The sequence below is a fragment of the Lacerta agilis genome, chromosome 3 (genome assembly GCF_009819535.1).
Source record: "Lacerta agilis isolate rLacAgi1 chromosome 3, rLacAgi1.pri, whole genome shotgun sequence".
Lineage (NCBI taxonomy): Eukaryota > Metazoa > Chordata > Lepidosauria > Squamata > Lacertidae > Lacerta > Lacerta agilis.
This window is the reverse complement of record NC_046314.1, coordinates 47,898,813-47,922,320: the sequence shown is the minus strand read 5'-3', so window position 1 is coordinate 47,922,320 and position 23,508 is coordinate 47,898,813. Positions and strand designations below refer to the sequence as shown.

General features: G+C 39.9%; 1 protein-coding gene across 3 annotated transcripts in view; it reads left to right on the top strand.

Annotated features, from left to right (window-relative positions):
- The window catches only part of SCML4 (Scm polycomb group protein like 4), a 68,339-nt gene that overhangs the window by 11,384 nt on the left and 33,447 nt on the right, over positions 1-23,508 (top strand). For 2 of the 3 annotated variants that reach the window (XM_033143542.1, XM_033143543.1), the window contains exon 2: positions 19,373-19,584. In XM_033143542.1, the coding sequence (XP_032999433.1) occupies positions 19,373-19,584 (212 nt within the window). Of the gene's footprint in view, positions 1-679; positions 753-19,372; positions 19,585-23,508 lie in introns of all 3 variants that reach the window. The other variant, XM_033143545.1, reaches the window with a different exon arrangement.

The window sequence follows — 23,508 nt, the reverse complement described above, 5'->3', positions numbered from 1 at the left end:
GTTTATCCTATTACATGCATTTCTGTACACATTTGGCTGGAGAACTGCACTCCAAGATTTGGGGTAAGTGCAAATTTCAAATTATGGCTATGCTTCATGGATAGTCTGGAAAGTGTGAATTAGATAAGATCACCTTTAAGTGTAAACTGATTTGGATTTCTCTCACATCTCTAATCTTAACTAGTAAAACAATTGCCAAAAAAATCCATACTGTTCACTCACTCCAGCTTCTCACATCTCTGCCCATCTTTTCCATGGAACGTGGATTCTCATTTGACTATTAGGCTTGGTAACTTAATTCTGAAATCCAGCGCTATTCTCTTTATGCCTCTTTCATCATTCATCAGCCAGCTTCCAAAGGGCATAGAAATATGTTTCTCTTATGTTAAGGAACAGACAAGCTGAAATAGAAATGCTGTTTATTATTCTACTTTATTTGGTATGAATAGTGCTAGGAGGTATATGAGACTAAAAGTTTTTTTTATTAAAAAATGATACACTGCCAAAACAAAAACAAATCAAACCATTTTACATAATTCATCATTTGTATAATATGTTAGAGAGAGAGAGAGAGTTTCCAGTTTGCAAGATTTTGATGTTCTGAAGTGCAAGATTCCCGGGGAATCTATACTTCCTGCATCAAATGTGCATTGTGCTGTCCTCTTATTTGTTTCAACAGCAGCAGATTTGCTGGCCTGCTGAGCAAAGCACTTCTGCCTGTTGGATATTGAAGGCACTGTGCCCTTATGAAGGTAAGAACCCAGTTTGCCCTTACAGTGAACCAGTAAGCAGTTTAATAAATGTCACATCACACAGATGTTTCATCAAGTGCTCAGTAGGTAACATCTACTGGAGATGTCCTCATCACATCTGGTTGTGAACAACTCAGCAAATAACTGCCATTTCAGCAGCCATTGTCTCCATCAGCATTTTCCTGTGTAGCAAGAATGCCAGCACATAACTTTTAGAATTTCAAAGTGAAAGTTAGCTTTGGTTCTTGAAAAGCATGAATGAATTCTAATAAGTCTTATCAACAACTACTCTGTACCATCAGTAAAAGACAAAACAGGCTGCACTGCAACGTTGGTCACAGTAGAAGTGGTCAAATGCAAACAGCCAACCCACTGAAATACCATGGGCCTGACAGACATTTCTGCAAATGTAGAAATGACTATTGATACACTGTCATCCAGTCAGTGTGAGTTCCTGACAGAGCTAACTGATGCAGTCAAATAAATATCCTTTTTTAATATTTAATTTTGTAACCAGCTTGAATGGAAAACAAAAACCGCATGCAGTGAAAAGTCATGCTTCCTTGATTGAGCTATCTGTTTCTTTCTGAATGAACATTGAAACTAATCTAGCCCATCTTCCATCTTTTCCTTTTGAACTACACCCAAGTTTTCCTATTGAAACACCAGAGTCAATATGTTTAGGAAAGAACTATGGCTCAGTGGTAGGTAAGATGTTTTCCATGCAGAAGGCCCCTCGTGTAATCCCTGGCAGCTCCAAGTTCAGCAGCATGACAAGCCACACCTGATGAACTTTACTCTCTATCATCATCATCATCATCATCATGTGGCATTTTTATCCTGCTTTTAGCCAAAAAGGGGGGGGTTCCCAAAGTAGCTTACAAATGCAGACAGAAGATCAGGGGTGCCAACTTGAATAAAATATTGGGAGGGGGCAGGTAAGCCCCACCCTGCATAACTGATCACAAGACGTGGTGCACGGACAGCATTTGAATGGCAACACCCATCAAATTGGGGCAGGGGCAGCCCCCTCAAATATTTTTAAGGGGCTGAAAGACAAGACACAAAAAGGGGGTGTGAGGGAGGAAGAGAAAACCAAACTCAAGTACTACAGAGATCTTGTAGTGAACAGCAGGAGAAGACAAATTTGGAGATGAGCCAAAAGTTACTGGTCTGGTGGAGGAGCTCTGTTTTCTTTTGGACCTGGCCTCCCTACCTCCATGTCAGGCTAAGAAAGACCCCCGTCTGAAACCCAGAGAAATTACTACCTGTCATTCTAGATAGCATTGAGCTAGAGGGATCAAAGATATCAGGAAAGCACAGCTTCTGTGTTCTTCCTAAAATCATAATTGTTTTCGTAAGATTCTTAGCCAGTAATTTGCCAGAGTGTAAGCATTTAATTCTATATGAGTTCATTTTTAGCTTGAGAACATCTCAGGCTTTTAAATATGGGCCTCTATTCTACATGGGATTGCAATAAATCTCTGTTAAAAGGGTCGTTAGAAAAAGGTAGGGTTCACTCGCTGGTTTATGCCAGCTGAGACAGACACAACTGTGCTTTTCAAGAATAATGCAGTTAAATGAGGACTCTGGTTCCTCCTGACGCCTCACTTCCTGTTGCACCCTTTCTCTTTTTGTAACAGTGGAGCATTGTAAGATCATGTTAGCTGAATTTTAGGGTGAAGGAAAGAAGGAGGGCAGGAGCCATTTCCCAAAGTTTGCATTCAGATTTTTCAAGTTTTAGATTAAGGCAAATCTTTGTTTCAGGTATGCTCTCAGGAACTCTTCCTTCATCCTTGCCATCATTCAGTATTGCAGCTTGTAATCCCCGCCTCCCCAGTATGTTCCTGAATGATGCTAAGATGTAGGGGTCAGGTGGCAAGTTACATACCGTGGGCAAGGGTTGTGCTTCAGCTGCAGAGGTCAGTTATGGACTAAGCAGTTACACAATGGGACACGTCTTAATTCATCATGATGGCTGCCTTCTGACTAAAATGGCCTACCCCAGTGATGTTAATGGAGCCATTCACCTGAATAAAAGTATACTGAATAAGACTGAAGGTTTCGAAGTGGGGGTTTTTTGTTTTGTTTTTTTAATGCAGGACTCATTGAATTACATAACTCTCTGTGGAATGCTCACATATCCAATGAACATAAAGGTCTTCAAGTTATGTTTCTTGAGTTAGGGAAGGTGTGCAAGGGAGAGCAAAAATCCACAAGCTGAGGGAGAGTAATATACCTGCAAATAACCAAGGGTTAGGGTTTCCTCAGGTGTGCATCACAAATTCATAACCTCTGCTTTCTGAAACCAAGGAGCAGGGTCACACACCCCTTGCTATTATGGACTCTGTTAGCTTATGTAAAGCAGGAGGGTACATATAGAATTTGGGAGAGAAGTGGAAAAGGAGGAATATAGGCTTTTGATGGCCTGGGAAGAAGTGGTTCAGATGTATAAGGCAAGGCCAGGTATAACTCATGAGGTTTCTAGGCTACATGTGAATGGGTGGATGAAGAAGATTCTAACATATTTGTGAAAGCAGTTGTAAAACCAAACAATTTCCTCCCATCAAGACTTGTGTTGCTTTAAAGGCAGAAAGCCCGTCTTCATCTGCCCATTATAAACAGTACACATAGGAAGCATATTTCTTACCCGGCAAACCAGAAGAAATAAAATCTAGGCTGGAATAGGACCTGAAACAGATGGCCAAAGGCACAGCATGTCTGAAAAAGGACCAAATTTGAGTGGAATTGAATTGTGCATCTTCCTTTCCATGGTAAACATTAATTCCCAGTGCAGTTATGCTCTATTCCACAAGTCCATAAACATTTTCTCATTACATTATTCTGGAACTGCTAATGCACTTGTGGCTTCTCATCTGCCTCGCTTTCATGATCTGTGCTTGTGCTAGGTCAGCCCATAGCACATTGCCCTTGGCTTTACTGACACTAATTAAATGGTCTTCTTCCTTCTGTGATAGGTGCCTATATAGATATATATGTGTACAGTCTTAACCAGTGCTTTTTTCTTAAAAAAATATATATATGTTTAGGGGTACTCTTATTTTCCTACTCATATTGAAATACTGTCCCTCAATGAGGACAAACTTAGATTCACAAAATGTTTAAAGGTATACGTAACCCTGTGTCCCCCCCCCCCCCCGAAAAAGCACTGGTCTTAACCAAAGTGCCAGTTCACAGGTAGGGGCAGTGTCCAAAAATTGAGGGAATGTTCTCTTGGCATATATAGAAAGGCATAAGGATAGGGAGGGAGTTTTTGGCACATAGAGAAAAGCATAAGGAAAGAGAAGTGGATTTTTTGCACTGATAGTTTGGGTGACTATTTTGCATTTTTCTTACTTAAAACTTCCAGCACCTCCCTCAGATGCTTTGATATATTTTATGAAAGTGCAGGTTATAAATAAAATACTAGACTCTGGATGCCTGGAGTTCACAATTGGAGGCGTGGGGTGCCTCCTATGGCGAAATTTGTAGACAGAATTGCATAGTTGGAAGGGATGCCAAGGGTCATCTAGTCCAACCTCCTGCAATGCAGGAATCTCAACAAAAGCATCTGTGACAGATGGCCAGCCAAATGTAGAAGTGTTACTTTAAAAGCAGATGCGGCACTGGACATGCATCCAGTAAGAAGTCACATGGGAAGTCACATGAGCAACATCATGGGAGGAGTGTTTCTAGGACCAAGGTGGAACTGTGACACTCACTTGTTGTTTTCGTTATCAGATGCTGCATGTTGTTTAAGTAATCTTGTTATATTTGTAATACTGGAATGCGGTTTCTTGGTATGTTGTTTTATTTGTTTGAAATGCATCCTACTTTCTCTGCTGTAAGCTGCTTTGAGCATGATTTTTTTTTAATATAAATGTGGCATATAAATAAAATGAATGAATGGGAGAGGCTTTTAAGGTCTGCCTGTCCATTTCCAGCAGATGGATGGTAAACTACCCTTCCTGCCAGATCATGGCAGTGTGGGTCCAGCTTGTTGTTTCAGGACTAAGTAGGTATGGTTGCCATGTTGATCTTTTCTCTCTCTCTCCAAATTTGCAATAATAACTGCCGGCATGGGTTGCCATATGTCCAGATTTTCCCAGACTTTTTTTGGGGGGGGGGATTTCCAGGGGTGAGGGAATTGGGGCACTAGCAGGCACCCCTTGGCACTGCTTTGAGGTTTGTGTACAGCTTTGAGCGGTGTACAGCTCTCACCAAGGCTTGGAACCAGGGTTAAGTTACCCAAGCATTCTTCAGTAGGTACCACTTTTACAGTTGAAGAGTTGGATGGATAACCAAGGACTTTTGTAGATCAGCAACTCAATTAAATTCTTATTTAAATACAGGTGTCTTGATTCCTGGGTCTGGGAGCAATGAAACATGTTGCATGGCTTGAAAAGCAAAATGGAATGGTGGTTTTCCTCCGACCTCCATTTTATTTTTCTGTCAAGCAGATCAGTATGTGGTCAGGCTTCTAACTAATCAAGAGAGCTTATACTGGTCAGACAAAGAATGAAGAGGAAGCTGCCCTCTGGGTTACCATTTTATCAAAGGTTGATTTAAGCGTCTCCAGTTCCAGCAATGTTTCTTCAGAGCATTGTGTTTCCACATTAGATTAAACACTTAATCTTGTTTTCAAGGTCAAGCAGGGTTTGATTAAGTTTTCTGGTTCAACTTTATGAGATTAAAAAAAAACTACTGCTGCTGCTCCTTCCCTTCTAGTTCAGAAAAGCATTGCCTATGCCTCCCCCCCCCCGCCAGTCCAGTAACGGAACAGTTATTCTGATAGAGTGTTTTGATCCAAGTGAAAAGAAGAGCTATGCGCACTATCTGCTTTTTACAACAGGAGCTGTGGTGACTTTAATTTTGTCATAGAAAATGTACAAAATCTAAAGTTTGTGTGCATTTTAAATTAATTTTTCAAAGTCATCTCTGGAGAAAACCACTTATGCAGACTAACACTGCAATCCTAGGTGTTCCTCTGAATTAATTCCCATTGCTTTCAATGGGGCTCACTCCCAGAAAAGTGTGCATTGGATTGCAGCCTAACTTTGACTGGGATCCAAAGGACTGTGCAACTCGTTCCATGCACCTAATGGGCTTTGGTGCTTGAGTTTGCAAACAGCCACATTCAGATGTTGGATGGGGACCTGCTTTTCAACAAAGCAAATATTCCATTTGGCCATGCCCAAATCCTTGGCATCTTTAACATTGGTTTTGAGATCCTGGCCTTTAATTACTCTGATGCTGAATGCACAGTAGGACGAGACCTTTACTAGGGGACCAAGCAATATAGCATGAAATAGTAAGCTTTCTGGTTGTTCCTAATAAATACATTGCTATAATGTAGATTCTATAGATTTTTATAGACCAATATGACTATCCTTTGTTCTGATGTGGATGCAAATTTGCCTAAAAATCCAGGGATGCTACTCTCATTGGCTCAAGACAGTTTGTTGCCCAATCAGCTATGCCATGTGATCCAATAAACCTGTGCCAAGATTTCTTGCAATGTAGCAGCAGACTCCAGGGTACAACCCTCCGACTGCACCTGGCTTGGTAGAATCTGAAAGTCGCACCCATGATCTTCTGCCTGAGTGATGGCCACCTCCTACCCACCCTGGGTCACATGCTGGCTGAGGGTAAGGCACTTCTGGATATGCAGGGTGTGCCCTTCTGTTCAACCCACCTTGCCTCTTCAAAGAACTTGATGCTACAAGATAAAGGGGAAGATGAGCCTTATCAGGCTGTCCTTTATCAATCACCAAGCACTTTCCTGGGGTCTGCCTGAAGTTTGCAAAGTAGAGAAGGTTATGGCTTCTAGGCATAAGGGTGTTTACAATAAACTGAGACCACACAGGTTGATGAAACAGGTAAAAAGTTTACTAAAATGAGAAAGAGTGAGAGATAATTTTAAGGAAAACATAACTGAGAAATTCAGCAAATTCCCCAACAGAGCAAAAAACCAAAAGTAGATTAAAATGCAGTCCTTGAACTTGAACAGTCCCTCTCCCTACCAGACTCTCAGAAGAATCTTGAGTAGAAGCTTTCTTGTTTGCCCCTCTTTCAGGCTTAAAATATTTTTTCCTTACCATGCTGAGAGCCACCTTGATCCAGCTACCCTCCGGCTAGCAACCTTTGTTTAAAGCCTTTGTCTACCTGCCTGCTTTATATCACAGGCTCCTCACAGCAGGTTATGGCAACAGGAAATCTTAGAGCCCAGATCACAGGCTCCAGGAAGTGATGGAACCCTTAATTTTCCCACCTTCAGACAAGGGATGTGCTATCTTTCACACACAGACACACAGACACACATACTGGAGTTGTACTGCCTCCACATCTGGGTTTAATGTTTAATGGCTTGTTCAGCACTCGACTAGAATTTCCACAAGCCAACCAAATACCTCCAGGAAGTTTACAAGGAAATACTATGTCATCATGGGAAGGGCAATCATGCCTTGTAGTTCATCTGCAGCATTGGATAATCCAAATTATACTGTTTATTTGTTTCAGATTCATTAGTAGCATTCAGCCTATTCTGCTGGCACTGGACAGAAAGGCAGAGCGTGAAGTGAATGTTTAGCATTATAGAGTTAGGTAGCACATTGAGAAGCATTAAGTCAATAAAAATACTATACAAGGGATTTAAAAAATAAATAGGAATTCAATCATGCAAATAAAATGGATGGTATAAAATCCATCCAGATGACACACAAAGCCACAGATTCAGCAGGCTTCTGGCTTTCTTTCTTTTTTGGAGAGGGTGTCTGAATGACGTATGAGAACTTGATTAAAATCTTTCCTCCAACCTTCTTGAGGGTGATAAAAGAGCTAAGAAATCTTTGCTGCATGGGGGAATGATAAACTGCACAAGGGAGGAGAAAGGGAGAAGAGAGGTTTAACGAACAATTTCGGGTTATAAATATGACTGCATATAAATATGATTCTGACAGTGAATCCTATAACCCGTTTTGGGGGAGCAGCATGACGGAAGCTGTGTTCTTGGAATCTGATCCACTCTTCACTTTTGTGGCAACCTGTCCTTTAACATGAATGGTGCAGGACAGGTACATTGTAGGGACTGAAGGGAGTGGGGAGACAACTTCTGTGGCAGATGATGAAGACAAAATAAAAAGGAATAAAATAAAATAAAGATACAGCTCAAGAAGTGATGGGTCACTTTGTTGACAATTATGAGAGCTACTTCCTTGTAGTTAACCTCCTGCTAAATGAATAATAGTACCGTATTTCACATCCCTGCTGTTCTTCAGATAGCCCTCTGTCAATCGCTGTCAAACCACCATGCAAGCAATTGCCAACTTGGTGCCCACCAGATGTTTTGGACAAGAAATCTCATCAGCCCAGCCAGCTCACTACTCTCCTTCCCATCCTGGCTCATAACATCCGCTTTACCCTTTACCATTCTATGCCCCTTATAAGCCCAGGACATAAATCAATTTTTATGTTGGAATCTGAAATGTTTCTGCCAAATATCTCAGACAGAACTAGGATTTCTATCCAAACCCAAATTTCAACATGTAGATTTCGACCATCAAATGTCATAATTGGCCATTGTTTCCTTGAATAGCCATCCTGCAGCATTGTGGCGTTCATTCAAGAAGCACCAGTTTATGATTTGCTGATCTTAGATTGGAGTGCAGAGAAGCTCTTAGGGCATCTCTTGCTTAAAATGGTAACTTGTAAATCTGATTCCGTTTCAGTAGGAGAGTCTCTTCTTGAGCAAAATGAATGGCAGAATGGTGCTCATAACAGGGCAATTTGTAAAATTACACAGACATCTTCCTTTTTGATTAGTAATAAAGTCATTTGTCCTCATGGCCACTTGATTGAGTACATGAAAAGGAGCTTAACAGCACAAACCCCTCTATTTCAATAAGATTTCTCATGGCACAGGATCAATTAAGCTTAAAGTTTAAAAGAAGAGTTTCCGCTTTGGAATGTTCAGGGCAGCACATTTATTTCAATGTCATCTCATTAAAAGTAAGTATCTTGGGTACTCAGATATCATAAGTAAATGGTTTCTGTTTTACTCCTCTCAAAAAAGGACAGGCTCTGTAGTCTGCGCTTGAAGTCAGCTCATCTGTTCATTGGATGGGATATTTATGCTGCTTCAGGCAGACTGTAAATTAAGAGAAGATTGAAACACTGGCCACTGGTTTGAGCAGTGGTGTACACGTATTAGCCACAATCCATATCTATCCTGTTGTCTCATATGAAATACTGCATTTTTTGTGTTTTTCTGCAAAACAGATTCAATCTGAATTTCATTTTTATTTTAAAATTACATTTATGTACTGTCCTTCATCCAAAGACCAAGGGCAGTTTATAGTATAAAAACACAAAATACATGACATAAGAGAAAAAAGAAAAGAAAATTGAGAGACAGAATGTCCTAGCTGCATTTTAAGCTGGTAGTGTGTGCACAGCCACTGAACAATAACTCAGAAATCTTTTGACATTGCCCTCAACAGTCTTACAGGTGTCTGTCTGTCTGTCTGTCTGTCTGTCTATCTATCTATCTATCTATCTATCTATCTATCTATCGCGATAGGGTATGTGTTCCCTAAACGGGATTTAGAGTGTCTGTTAAACAAGCTCTCTGATCCAAGTCTTTTTTTTAAATATATTTTTATTGAATTTATATTAATATACCCAAACAAACAACCAAGAAAAAGAAATACCTTGAACAATATCGAATACGGCTCTCTGATCCAAGTCTGGTTTAAAGATTATGAGCTATAAAAATGGAGCCCAGGAGAGACCTTGAAGTTGCCAGCCTACGGTTAACCTTTGGGTAGCAGACTGAGCAGGCATGCAGGTGACCTGGTCACATTGTATTTCTATTTAAATTATAGTAATTATTTCTAAACTATACATATGGATTTTATGCAAATCTGTATCCTCCTTTTTTTTTGATGAAGCATTTTCTCGTTTTGGGTGATGCGAAAATGTCCATTTAACAGTCCACTGGAAAATAAAGGGGGGGGGGAATCCCACCAAACCACTAAGGCTTAGAAAATCCTCTGGAAGATGTATTCAGAGTATTGAAGCATATTATCTCCATTAAATATTATTTAAATACTGAAATCTGCATTTGTTACTCTCCCTCAAAGTACTTATTGACTACTTATTAAATATTTACCATTGAACTCTTAAAATAAGTCTAGTAATCATAAGCTAATAATTCTGTTCCAGCAATTTGTTCAGGGAACTTGCAATCATCTTGCAATCAATGCATGTTCCTCCACCACAGATCTAAAATACTGTCAACATAGGCTAGAAATGGAAAGAAATGCATTTTTAATATTTGCATCCTTAATATATTTAATATGTGTATTAATTTAAATACATTAATATATTAATTTAATATATGCACTATTAAATATGTACTCTTGCAAGTTCAGCTCTTAGATAATGTGACAAATATCACAAGAGAGCCAAAATTGCATAGTAGTCAGTAGGTGGTATTCTGCTGTAAGCATAAGGATTTCTGTTTGCGTAACAGGACTTTCCTCCTTTCCTCTGAACATGGGTGCCCTGCACCCTCCCCAAAACCGTTCCAGAGGGTTGGGGGAGCCCCTAGAACAGATTTAGGGACACCCAGGAGGAGGAGAGGGGAAGAATATCTTGTGGCACAAGTGGAAATTCTTTCCCAGACAGAATGTTTATCTTATTGCTATGCTGGATTCCACCAAGAATATTTATCTTTTAACTCAGTGAGTCTTGGGTTCAAAATCCCCCTTAGCCTTGAAACTCACTGGGTGACCAGCTATTTTTACTTGTTGGTTTATTATTTTTAAAAAAAAAACCTCCCAGTTGTGAGGTGGTGGAAGAAAAAGACATGGAAGAGCAAATGCAAATATAATACTGTAAATACATCTGAGTGATAGGCAGGAAATATGAAAATTAAACATGGCTTAAAAATGGCCTGGGATCTTCCAAGAACTGGCCCAGCTTGCATAGCCCCAGATACTTCACTGATTACCGGTACTTAAGAAGTAAACAATAGTATGTGTGAACAGGAGTGGAAGATTTTCGCCTTAATTTTGTTAGTCCTCTAGTGGGCAGCAGCAACAACAACAACATAAAATTTATAATCTTAGTGAACAAAACTGGCCTCGAACTCCATGCATGAGCTAAACCAATCATATTCACAAAGGCAAAGAAAATTCCCAGCATTTTATGGTTATATTTTCGGTGTTTTCTTTTTCTTCAACTTGGATAAAGGGACTTTAACTGAAGATATAGCTCAGATGGTTAGAATGTGGTGCTGATAACGCCAAGATTGCAGGTTTGTTCCCCAGTGGGACAGTTGCATATTCCTGCATTGCAGAGGGTTGGATTAGATGATCCTCAGGGTCCCTTCCAAGTCTACAAATCTATGACTTTGGAAATAACATTTACCAGCATATGTTTACATCCATCGAATGGAAATCAACGTGATTTTGTGGCTGGATCATTACCAGCACTCTTTGTCCATACCAGCTAACTGTACGGCCTTGTTCCTCACTGTTGAGAATGGGAAAGGGTTTCATAGTAATTTTTCTTCAATTTTACCGAACATTGTGACAGAGACCACTCACAGTTATGGGAGCACTACTTTTCATTGTGTTGCAAAGGCACAAGAATGAGATTTGCCTTTCAAATCACTAAAAATGAGGGGGGGGGAGGAATCTTATATTTAATACATACAATAAAGTCTATGTCTTGAAAGACTGGCTGTAGCAATCTGTTTTTTTAATTTCACAGTAATTCTAGTCTTTCTTTCTTTCTTTCTTTCTTTCTTTCTTTCTTTCTTTCTTTCTTTCTTTCTTTCTTTTATAGGGCTTATAACTGTGTGTCAACCCCCCCCCTAAAGTCTGAAACCTGAATTTGGTAATTTCTTTTTCTGTTTTCTCTTTATGCACTCAAACTACCTAGCAAATCCTGATATCACATGACCTTGTCAACTACACTTTTCATATATTTACTTCTTTTTCTAAAAACCCACTGTCTGTATCATTCTTGTCTGTAGAGTCTTATATCATCAATTTATTGCCATAGGCTGCTAGTCTTCAACAAAAATGTCAGACCAAATGAAGAAAGGTAAGACTGTAGGAATGGAAGTTGGTCACTTCTACTCCTCTGGGTCCCATTCCTTCAAAGACTCTTTCAGGTTCTTCTGGTTCATTAACCAAACCTGAGTTAGAGGCGTATTCAGCTACTGCTCTTCCTTCTGTCACTGGAGTGTCATACTTCAAAGAAACATCTCCTAAAGGACAGCAAAGTGCCACTGCTGGTGAATTCAGCTTTTTTATATTTAAAAAAATGTACTATGAGATGACACCAAGGACCCATTCACTCTCATTCTCCTTCCTCCCTGAAGTGTGGAAAAGAACAAAGGCAGTCAGAGCACTAATTCTGAAGTCCTGGTGGATTTGAGGAAGAAATCCTCCTCAGTTAAGTACGACTCCATGGAGGTGCAATTGAGGACTGTAAGAAAAACTTTAATTGTGGGTTCTGCTTCAATGCAAATGCAGGTGGGATAATTAATATCCCATGAAATGGTGACCATGAAAAGCTAGTAAGCTCAGCCCAAGCCAGGTGTATGCAGTGTGGATTCAGTTTGTGAAGTAATCTTGTTGTTCTTTGTCACAGCCACCAAGTCAACTGTTCACAACATGAAGCTGCTCCTCTGTGCTGTGCAACAATATATAGAACTGAAATATTGTTCCTCTCTGCCTGTTGCCTGCTGTGGCGATCCTGCTGCTGCTTTTATTTAACCCCCTCCCCCGGTTCCCTAAACAAACAAACAAACAGATAAATAAATAAATAAATAAATACACAAATGAAAATAGCTTCTCCCGGTAAGAGATATTTTTCTCTCTGCCTGAATTATTCATCCCTGCCCTGTCTATATGTGCTGCACTTTCCCAAGTCCACCCTCGCAGGGAGCTGTGCACATGAAGGAATGTAAAAGATCTGAAGTCCTCTATGTGGCTTCAACATGCATGTAACTTGTCATGCATGCAAGCATAATGTGTGCTAGGTTATTTAACACTGTCATAGTTTTTCAGATCTGCCCATTTTTCATTGTGCAAGTACCATGTTACCTAGAAGAAGTAAAAGCAATGATATGGAGAAGAAGGCTGCTTGGGTTGCGTTCTCCCCATCTGTAATTAATAATATCTTATTTTCCTTTTCCCCACTCCCATGTCTGGACTGTGAATTTTCTGTGGGTATATTCAGGTGAACAGCTGAAGTGGTGTGGGACGTGATAAAAATACCTGTGATAAAATTGTGAGCATGGAGACAAGTGGTTTGAATGTCCTGACATATCAGAGATGTGTGGTAAGATCAAAATCACCACCTCCTGAGAAATTTTATGAAATTTGGCTTGCACCAGGAGGTGGAAAGTTGCAATCGCACTGTGCATTTGTCACATATCAAAACATGCAGTCAATTAGGTCATGTTGAAACAACGAGAAAATCACTGGTTTCAACATTTCTGCCGTCCCCTCCATTGACTGTTTGAATTCCTCAGTGGAAACTTCAGAATGCAGGGAGATGAATGCACGTAGGATACTATTAATGAATGAATGAAAGAAACAAATATAGTTTGTTCCATTCTGTGGCCGTTCCCTGTGAGATTTTTGCGAGAAGAGGTTGGTGATTGCAATTACTTTTTAAAAGTAGTTTTGAGAAAAAACTTGCAAAAAAGAAGAAAACCTTAGGTACCACAGACACAAAATACCCCTGCTTATACATCAACTATGCATACCTTTCTTGCACTTAAGTATAGCCTTTCAACAAAATTGCAGCTTCTTTACTCATTGTTACAGTGTAGGAAGCAAAAGAGCTACTGTGTGCCATTTTGTTGCTCCTTCTAGTCTTGTCTCCATTTAGTAAGTAAGCAGTAAAAATGATGAAGGGTCTTATGCAGAGAGGGCAAATGTTTCCAATCCCATTGCAAATACAGATGTGGATAAAAAAATTGCTGTCTGACATAGTGAGCCCTGTATGTAAGTGGTGACATCTGTCATGGTAGGAGAAGTTTGAAATGGCTTCTGTTTGGCAGCCATTTTGTGTGTAACGTTTTGGTCACGGACTGCAAGTCTGCATGTAGTTTACCTGTAGAATAGCCCCATTGAGAGGTTTTTCTTTTCTTTTTTGCTAACAAGGATACCAACAACATGCAGCTGGGGGCGGGGGGACGTGCAAGCAAGTTCTAGTAGCCCATTCCTTGGCTCTGACTCCCAGATTTAGGAATCATTGCCTTGGAATACAGCTGGAAGTTGAAAAGGTTGCAGTGGAAGGTTAATATAACTCATTTATAACTCTGCAATCCTGACCTTTTTCAAATGATATCAAAAGTCCATAAAGGCATTAATGCTGCCTATTACTACAGGTTAATTTATATACTACTCCTCACATTCATGAGGCTCAGAAACATGAAAGGAACTCTGCTTCTTTCAAGTATTATCTCCTGAATATCAAATTTCCTGTCCTCCAAAGGAACCTTTAACTCGGCTAAGCTAACCATATAGGAAACTATTATTCTGTGAAACTGAACCTGAAAATTAACTGCTGTCTCCTTACTGGCATGGGCTTGCGATATTTTGTTGAACAGGTAGATGCTATATAGACATAGTACAATGTATTATTTTTTAGCAAGAGGTGGAAGGTAGACAGCAACTTAGATGCTATTCTTTGGACATTGCTGATTTCCAATCTGGTTGTGTGTTCCGTTTATGTTAGTGATTAATACTTCCAAAGAATTCACAGATGCAAGCCTTTTTTTTAAAAAAATGTGACACAATTTAACCAAAGGCATGCATATGACCAATAGAATTGTGAGTCCCTGCTCTCCTCTTCTGTTTCTCATTTATCCACATGGCTTGGGAACATTCAAAGCACCCAGATTATGAGATGAACAGAAAAATGGTTGTGCTTTACAAATATACCTGTACTTAAGGTGGCTTCAAATTGGGGGAAAACAAGGCAGAGGGAATCTAAATAGTAATAATGAGATATCAGGGTGTTATGTACTGAGTTGAATAGGATCCAAACTGCAGCAGTCTGATTGGTCCTAGAACAATAGGATTGAGATTGCAGCAGTCTGACTGGTCCCAGAACAATAGGATTGAGATTGCAGCAGTCTGATTGGTCCCAGAACAATAGGATTGAGATTGCAGCAGTCTGATTGGTCTGCAGGAGCCACCCAATCCAGCTCCAGGTGGAAGTGAATCCGCACTCTGATTGGCATACAGGAGTATCCCGGAATTAGCCAATCACGTGGGGCCCATTGTGTAAATAGTGTATATAAAGCAAACGTTTTGGGGAAACTACATTCCTCACTACTATGAGCTGAATAAAGAGCATGAAATTCACACTCGACTCTGAGTATCTTTCACAGGAATTCTCTATGGCACAGGAGTCAAAATGAACGACATGGAAAAGCAAATCCCTACTAAGTAGATGCCTAAGAAAGGGGTGGGGAGAAAAATTTGGTTCAGTTTGCAATTAAGGGCAACCTTACCTAGCTTGCACTTTCTGAAACAATATGCAAGCTGACATACAACCATCCTTCAAAATTCACACGTTTCTGAATTTTGCAATGCAGTTCTCCTGCCAATTAATCTGTACAAACATGTGTAGATTAGGTGAAAGTGTGGTAATGGTTGGGGCCAGGGTGGTCTTCCTTTGCTTTCCTTTATCTATGTATATTGTTTTAGTTCCATTAATTAATTCAATTAATGTTTTTTTAAGTACTGTTTTTTCCTGTGTTTTTAGCAATTCTTATTTTTATCTGTACACAGCCTTGAATCCTTTCATGGGAAAAGGTGGGATATGAATAAATATATAATAAAGATGTTTTCCTGGAAATAGGAGCTCAACCTATTAACTTACTCAGGGCACTGGTTTTCCAGCTCTAAATATGATTAGCTATTTTGTGTGAAGTGTGATAAAGGTGCTTACCAGTAACATCTAAAGATGGGCTGTGATCAGACTACCATCTCTTTCACTGGACTTCCCATCAAGTTGAATACCAGCTTTGAAAATATCCACCTTCCTTATTATTTTTTGGCATCAGGTAATTTATTTTTTAATTTGCTGAGACTTTTTAGTTATTGCTATATATTTTGGTGCTTTTAAAAATCCTCCTGGCTCTGTTGTTTGGTTTTCAGAACTGCCACTGTTTTTAATGTCTCACTGCTTTATATTTTAATATTGATGGCTATTCTTTCAGTTTAATGTTTTAAATGTTACCTGCCCAGAGAACCCTTTGGAATTGAACTGTGGAATATTTATCTACATATATATAAGGACTGTTACCCTGTTACCTTAGAAAAAGCCCCTGTGTGTCTGTTTATCATAATGAGGGTGACGATAAATTATATTAGAACTTATTTTCCAAAGAAACCCAAGATGACTAACAATATAAACCAATCAACATAAGCAAATAAACAATCAGTAAAAGTATCAGTCTGACTATAACGTTAGATAACAGTATGAACAGAAGCAAGCAGAAACTATGATCTCAAGTGACTCTAACAGCAAGGCATAAAATACAATTTCAAATGTCAATACAGCTACAACACTTTCTAGCACCACTCTCTGACATTTCAGTAAACAGAGTAAGAAACTGTTGTTACATTAAAGCATGGCTATCCAGGGGCGGGGTCAAGGGGAAATTGCCCTTCCAATATCCACAGATCCCCAACTTCCTTCCTTCCTTCCTTGTATGTTTCTGGCAATTCTTCTCATTTTTTTCTGAGAAGCTAGCCTGCTCCCCACTTTCCATATTTTACCTTGCCCTCCTTCTGGAAAAACTCCTACAGACATTGCTGCACGTAAGACCTATCCACAAAGGCCCATGCTTCTCTTTACTTCTACTCTCTGTTTAACCAGGAACCAATGTGTTTCCATTACGGCATGCCACACCGCCACAGATCTGGGTAACCTTTGTGCTTTCAAAAATGGAGAGCAGCTGTTGCTTCCCTGTCTCGGAATCTTTGTTGTATGATCTACACCACCCAGCAGAGACTTATTCGGTATGCAGTTTCCATCTTGGAAATGAATCTGAAAGCTGACTGCTGGCTACAGCACCCGACCTAATTGCCGGAATTTTTCCCTTAGGGTTTTTCCTTGTCCTGCTACTTCCTGCTTTGTGTAACATCTTGCCTCAGGAAGAGAGCTGGAGAAAAACTGCCCTTATTTTATAACATTTTGGTTAGTTCTGATAAAGGTATTGCCCATATGTGGATTTTGGTGTGCTGAACTTCTCTTATGAACCAACCTTTTGCTTTTCTGTGTGCTTTTCCTATTGTGACTATGTCTGGATGTGAGGAGGGAAAAAGTCCTGCACAATTATCGGAAATCTCTATTTTGAAGATAAAGAATTATATCAATAGACTGTGTGTGTAAAAAGCTGGCGGGGTCTGTCTCTGCAGCCTTATCACATCATTTCTAGGCAATCTATTAATTTAGACTCTTTGTATTTACCATCCTTCTTTACTCAGCATGTGGTTTTATATGATGTTAGACCTTTTACCATGTGTTTGAGAGTTTTGGACAGCTGGTGTTAATGGTGTTATAACCAATCTTCAAATCTTACGGCGTATAATGGATCTATCTGAGCAGAGTAAGTGCCTGTAACTCTGTTTAAAAGATCTATTATTGAGTAGCTTCAAAAACAAATGCATTTGCTTCAGCACAAAATTAGAGACATCTCTCCTCCCTTTTCTAAGGATCATTTTGCGTAAATACATTCATAATTATGGAAGCCTTATTGGTGTCATCTACAATAATTTCACGTCAGATTTTCTGGCTTCTCCAATATATTAACCTCAATGTAATGGGGATTAATACTACATGCTACAAACAAGCCATTGGTCACTGTGTCTGAGTCTCACCTTGTCTGAGGCCAAAAGCAGTTTTCAATGCCACCAGTCAGCCTGGGAACTTTCATGTAACATGGAGATTTTTCTAGCCATTCGCAAAGTGCATTTCTCTCACCATTTGGATAACTTTAGCTAGCCTGTGTGCATCAGAGATGGAGAAGAAGAGCTGCTAGGTCTAAAAGTGATAATTTCCAGGTGAAGCCAAACAGTTGTATTTCTCATTTTAAGATTTAAGGATTGTTTACTCTTTGCTTTGTGGAGGGAAAAATGTGCTTTGCGTGCATGTGCTAAAGCACATTATTGCATCAATATTGTGATAGTTTTTAAAGAATGAGTAAAATAATCAGAAATTGAAGTGTTGATTTAAGAAATACATGGCTGAAATGGTGCTGGCTGATAGTGGCAGCTGAAGGATGGATGCAAGAGATAGGCTCAACCTATAAACATCATAATGACACCTCTTTTAAATAGAAGGAAGGGTAGTGATTGATACCTGTGGAGATTGTGCTAGTGTTCTGTTCTTTTTTTAAAAAAAAAAGTTGGACAAAGGAAGCACAGGAAAGTTGCAGGAGGACAATGATTTGAGATGAAATCATGTAGAAGTTCTTCAGAAATGGAGTCAATAAAGTATGGCAATTCTATAGGCAACACCTACTACACAAGCATCCCCTAGTACTGAGCATTCACATCAAACTTAACCAAGATGTGGGAAGCTATGAGGCATGATGGTATTGTACAGTGCAAGCTGAAGACAGATATGTCCTTAATCCATAGATTAAAGAAGGAATGGGGAACCTTTTTCAGTCCAAAGACAACTGTCCTGAGTCCAACTGTTAACAGCCAAATGCAAAAGTGGCCATGGCTAAAGTAAAAAGTGGGTGGAGCAACAAATATGAGTCTTACGTCTATACAGAAGTCTCTGTTCCAGCCCTGCAGAAACCGTGCTTTCCATGGTTAGTGGCTTGGATCCAGGTTTTGCTCCTACTAGCAGGAGCATCCTCTGGGCAGTGGAAGGGCAACAGGTGTCCTTCTATAGGAACACGCTAGAAGCTGAGGTAAAGGCTATTAAGTTTTATTCTTGACGAGGCCTGGGGGCCTGCACAAAGCAGAAACTAACACACTAGCCAGGGCATACCTGTGAGTCTGCTGTCCAGCACCTGGCCCCCTGGATCATAGCTGTTTCTCTTAAAGGAGCCATATGTCAAATATTTAGTTGATAAAGCACACATTACAGTGACTTTTGCTTATTTCTCTGCCCCACAGTCCTTCCAAAAATCTGTCTAGAGGGATTGAGGCATGCCCCCACAACAGGGTGGGGACTGCAGAGAAAGGGGGGGGGGAATAAGAGGAAATTGATTCATCCCTTTTTTCCCGTGGGTTTCCTCCATTACATCTAAAGACTTTTGTGAACAGAAGGGGCCTTTCAGCTCAGAAATAGCAGTCTGGATTGAACCAACTGTGATTAGAAGTGTGTTCTGTCATTGTGGATGGGCACATTACTTTCTCCATGACATTGGTGATCATGTTAAAATGTAATGGAGGAAGGTGGTCCTTCAGACACCCCTGCAGTGGCAGCTGGGAGAGGGAGGGATCACCATGGGAGACGGATGTTGACCATTCCTCTACCTTGCTTACAAAATTTGTTTGTGGTTCTCTCTTCCCCACCCACCCCCCTTTTCAACAATATAACTTTTTTTTTTTAAATTACAGCTCCTTTACTTATGAATCATTTGTCATCACTGCCTCCAAGACTGGATACTGTGGACATGCAGTCTCCCAGAATACCAGGTCGAAAAAGAGGAAGACCCCCGCTCCATTCGACGCCTATGAAAATGGCTGTTCATAACCTCTATTCTGCACCAGCTGGTTCTCTGCCTGTTGTGAAGATTCCAAAGAAGCGAGGGAGGAAACCTGGATACAAGGTATGCCATCCTACCAGCTCATTAAGTAGCTATGATGTTTGCCTCTTTGTTCTGGACAGGGGTAGCTAGTCTGTGGCCTTTAGGATATTGCCGGTCTCCATCTTCCACCAGCCTCTAGCCAGCTTGACCAATTGGCAGGAATGCTAGGAGCTGCAGTCCAATAAAATCCTGAAGGCCACATGTTAGCCTCTCCTTGATATTTGGAATATATCCGGTCTCGGTCCTGTATACCTGAAGGAGCGTCTCCACCCCCATCATTCAGCCCGGACACTGAGATCCAGCACCAAGGGCCTTCTGGCGGTTCCCTCACCGCGAGAAGCAAAGCTACAGGGAACCAGACAGAGGGCCTTTTCGGTAGTGGCGCCCGCCCTGTGGAACACCCTCCCATCAGGAGTTAGAGAGATAAACAACTACCTGTCATTTAGAAAATACCTGAAGGCAGCCCTGTTTAGGGAAGTTTTTAATTTGTGACTCTGTATTGTATTTTGGTATTTGTTGGAGGCCGCCCAGAGTGGCTGGGGAGACCCGGCCAGATGGGCGGGGTATAAATAATAAATTATTATTATATTATTATCCATGTGGCATGAACACATGTGCCAATGTAAGATGGCGGAAGGAGATTCATGCTCCTTCTTCTTGCTGCTGCTGTGTGGTTGAGAAGCAGGAAGGACAGCAGTGCAGAATCCTTAGCAGCCTGTTCAGGCTAACACCCTCATTGGCTCATGCCAGGACAGACATCCAGAAGATTCTATGGACATGCAGTGTAGCAAACTAGTCTTCCGCTACTACTAGTTCTTTCTTGGTTGCTTGCTGTTCAGTCATGGTACCAAGAATGCCAGGTGGTATTTTCTTTTCCTTTTTGCTACAGCAATTCTGACTGCTGAAGAGCGAAAGCACTGCTTTAAACCAAACAGGAGATCACATGTCCAGCAATGGAAAATGACTACGGTGAAAAATTTCAAAGAAAGCTCTGTCTGCTGAGATATGATTCTAGTTTATGACAATAATTTCTTTTGAACTGTGGTCAAAGTGTTTAGGAGAGGGAATTATCAAACACACAAAAGTTAAAACTATCCTCCACCATACTTTTGTAAGGTAAAATAATTAATGATAAGCAGAATATTACCCTCTGTAAGTGGCTTCACTATTCACACTGGGTTTTTTTTTAAAACTAAAAACAACTACTGGGCTCTATAATTCATGAATGAATTCTATTGCATTTGACCATTTACATAATATCCCACAGTTTGTTTCCCAAGCCATTCTTATTTCATAGGCATCTCCTTACATATCCAACAAGCATAAACCAGTCTACTGATAGAGCATGAAATATTACTTCAGGGTTCTTTCTGGTGTACAAAATCTGCTGTGGACTTAAGAAGGCAAACAAGATATTGCTTGGAATAAAGGAGTTCAGTGGTTGGTTTCAGATTCCTATTTTAATGCACTTTCATTGAAGCTGATTAGTTGTTTCAACAATGTTATGAGCCACTGTGAACACCCAACAGGATGGAAAGATGGAAGAGAAGCTATAAATAAGCATTTGGTTTTTGGTGTTTTAAAAATCTGCATTTATCAAAGGAGGGTTCCTTCTGAGAGAGAAAGGGAACTTTTGCATCCAACTCATGTGTCCTGTATAAGCTGCTGCTGTCCATTGCATTATGGAGCGCAAGAAACACAAACTACTATTAAATGCTTACCAAGTAAGGATAGAGAAGAAATTCAATTCAGTTCCATTTAAAGGCAAACCTTCCTTATTTGCACTTTCCGAAACAATACGATAATGAAAACACAACTACCTTTAATAATTCACACTTTGCAATGCAGTTTTCCAACCAAGTAATGCATACAAATGTTCATATACTAGGATAAAATGTGCATCAAAATACACATATTAATGGCAAAAGCATACAAAATGCACCATAAAAAAGGAAATGGCTTTGCAAAAATGTGATTATTGCATAATACAAAAATATGTGCATTAAGAGAAATTCACACCAAAATTGCAAGCTGATGTGGAAATGTGATGAATTGAATGGAAGAGTGGAAAAATGAGAAACCAAAATTTACGGATTTGCCTATCGCTACTTACAAATAGTACTTGGTTTTCTGTGCTCCTATAACAACAATAGGATTTGGGACAAATCTTTGCAAGGTCAAATTTCAACTCCTCCAGCAAAAGGAAAGTTTGAGGTATTTTACATAATTGTTTTAGTAAAACCTGACAAAGATGCATGCCCTTTTCTTAATGTGTGAAGCCTTATATTTGCTACCAAATATAGGAGAAGTGAGGCAAAAAACAAAAAAACTGGGAGGCAGTAAATTGAAGATCATTCATTATTTATGGGGACTGGTTTAATGCAACCATTTCTGTCATCTAACCTGTAAGAATAGCAAGTTCAGGGGTGATGCTGTTTCTTGATGAATGGAGACCAAAAGTAAGACATCCTCTAGTAAACAATGGCTCCAGGTTCTGAGGCTGACAACAGCAATCTGTAATGCTCAACACATCTGACTTTGTGCTTTTCATTAGCATTGGAAGATTTGTACACCGAAGCAACATTTCAGCAAGAAGCCTTTCTGTTGGATATGGTCCCCACTGCTAAAGCATACAGCTCTCAATCAGAATGCACTTGCTGCTAGAGTCAGAGAGGATACATTTGTGACGGGTAGATCTCTTGATTTAATTAGTTCACAAATAGCATGAGTTCCTGCTACCGTGAGACTTTTATGAGCATTTTTAAAAGCTCCTGCATGCTCAAATGGCAGGCGACCAACTTCTTTATGGCAACTGGATGCTGGATTATTACAGAACAGATGGATCAATTTGTGTCTGTATGTTACAAAAAAATGAATTTACAATCTGGGTTAAATTTTATTTTGATGGAAGTTTGCAATAAATCCATAGATGCCAACAAAGGCATCTTTATTGTCCCCTGTATAGACCTGACTTTTCCAGTTATCATTAAACCTTCATGTCTGGAATAATTAGCACGTTATAGATAGATAAAAGACAGATATGAAGTTTTAGTTCCCCCTCCCCATTTTTTCTTATAGTGGTCTCTCACTGATGTCCCTGAGTTACTCTAGTTAGTTGTGTGCATCTAGACAACCTAGGGTGCAGCCTAAAAGCCTATTGCTTGGTGGAAGATGAATAGGCAAGATGTTGCATTGAAACAATTGATCTACACAGACTTCAGAGCCTAAAGAGGCTATTGATGTCCATTACTAACCCACTCATGGAATGGAGCCATGGTCCCAACTCAGCATTTCAATTCCACTTTGGTACCCCTCTGTTACATGTGGTGCTAAATGCGTAAATATAATTATATTTTTCTAGTTGGCCAGGTAACTGATCTCCATGGAGACTGATCGATCAGGAAATTGATCTCCAAGAAAGCTCATTTAGATAAATCAGATACTGCTGGATCAATTTCCTTCGAAGGAGAAAATATTGTGCATGGTGGTGTCTTTGTAACCATTTTGCAAATGTATATGCTGAGTATATATTACAGGGAAGAATAGCAAGCACAGCAGACATGGCCAGCATTTATCACCAAATCAACATCACTCCAACCCCTTCTACTAACCAAAATTATTTTATAGAGAGAAGAACGTACCTATTATTATTATTATTATTATTATTATTATTATTATTATTATTAGGCCCTGGCCCCCAGAAAGTTGCCCACAAAGAAATGTAGCCTTCAGGCTGAAAAAAGAAAGTTCCCTAGCCCTGCATTAAAACCATCAGAATAATTAAAACAGACATAGGTAAGAATCTGAAAGCACTAGCAGCCTTGCGCTCCTTTGGGATGGAGGTTGGGGTATAAATTTAATAAACAAGTGAATAAATTTAAAACCTAGATCATAAAGCAGTGTTCTTTAGTTGCTTGAAAACAGCTGAAGAAGGGGAGAGGATGG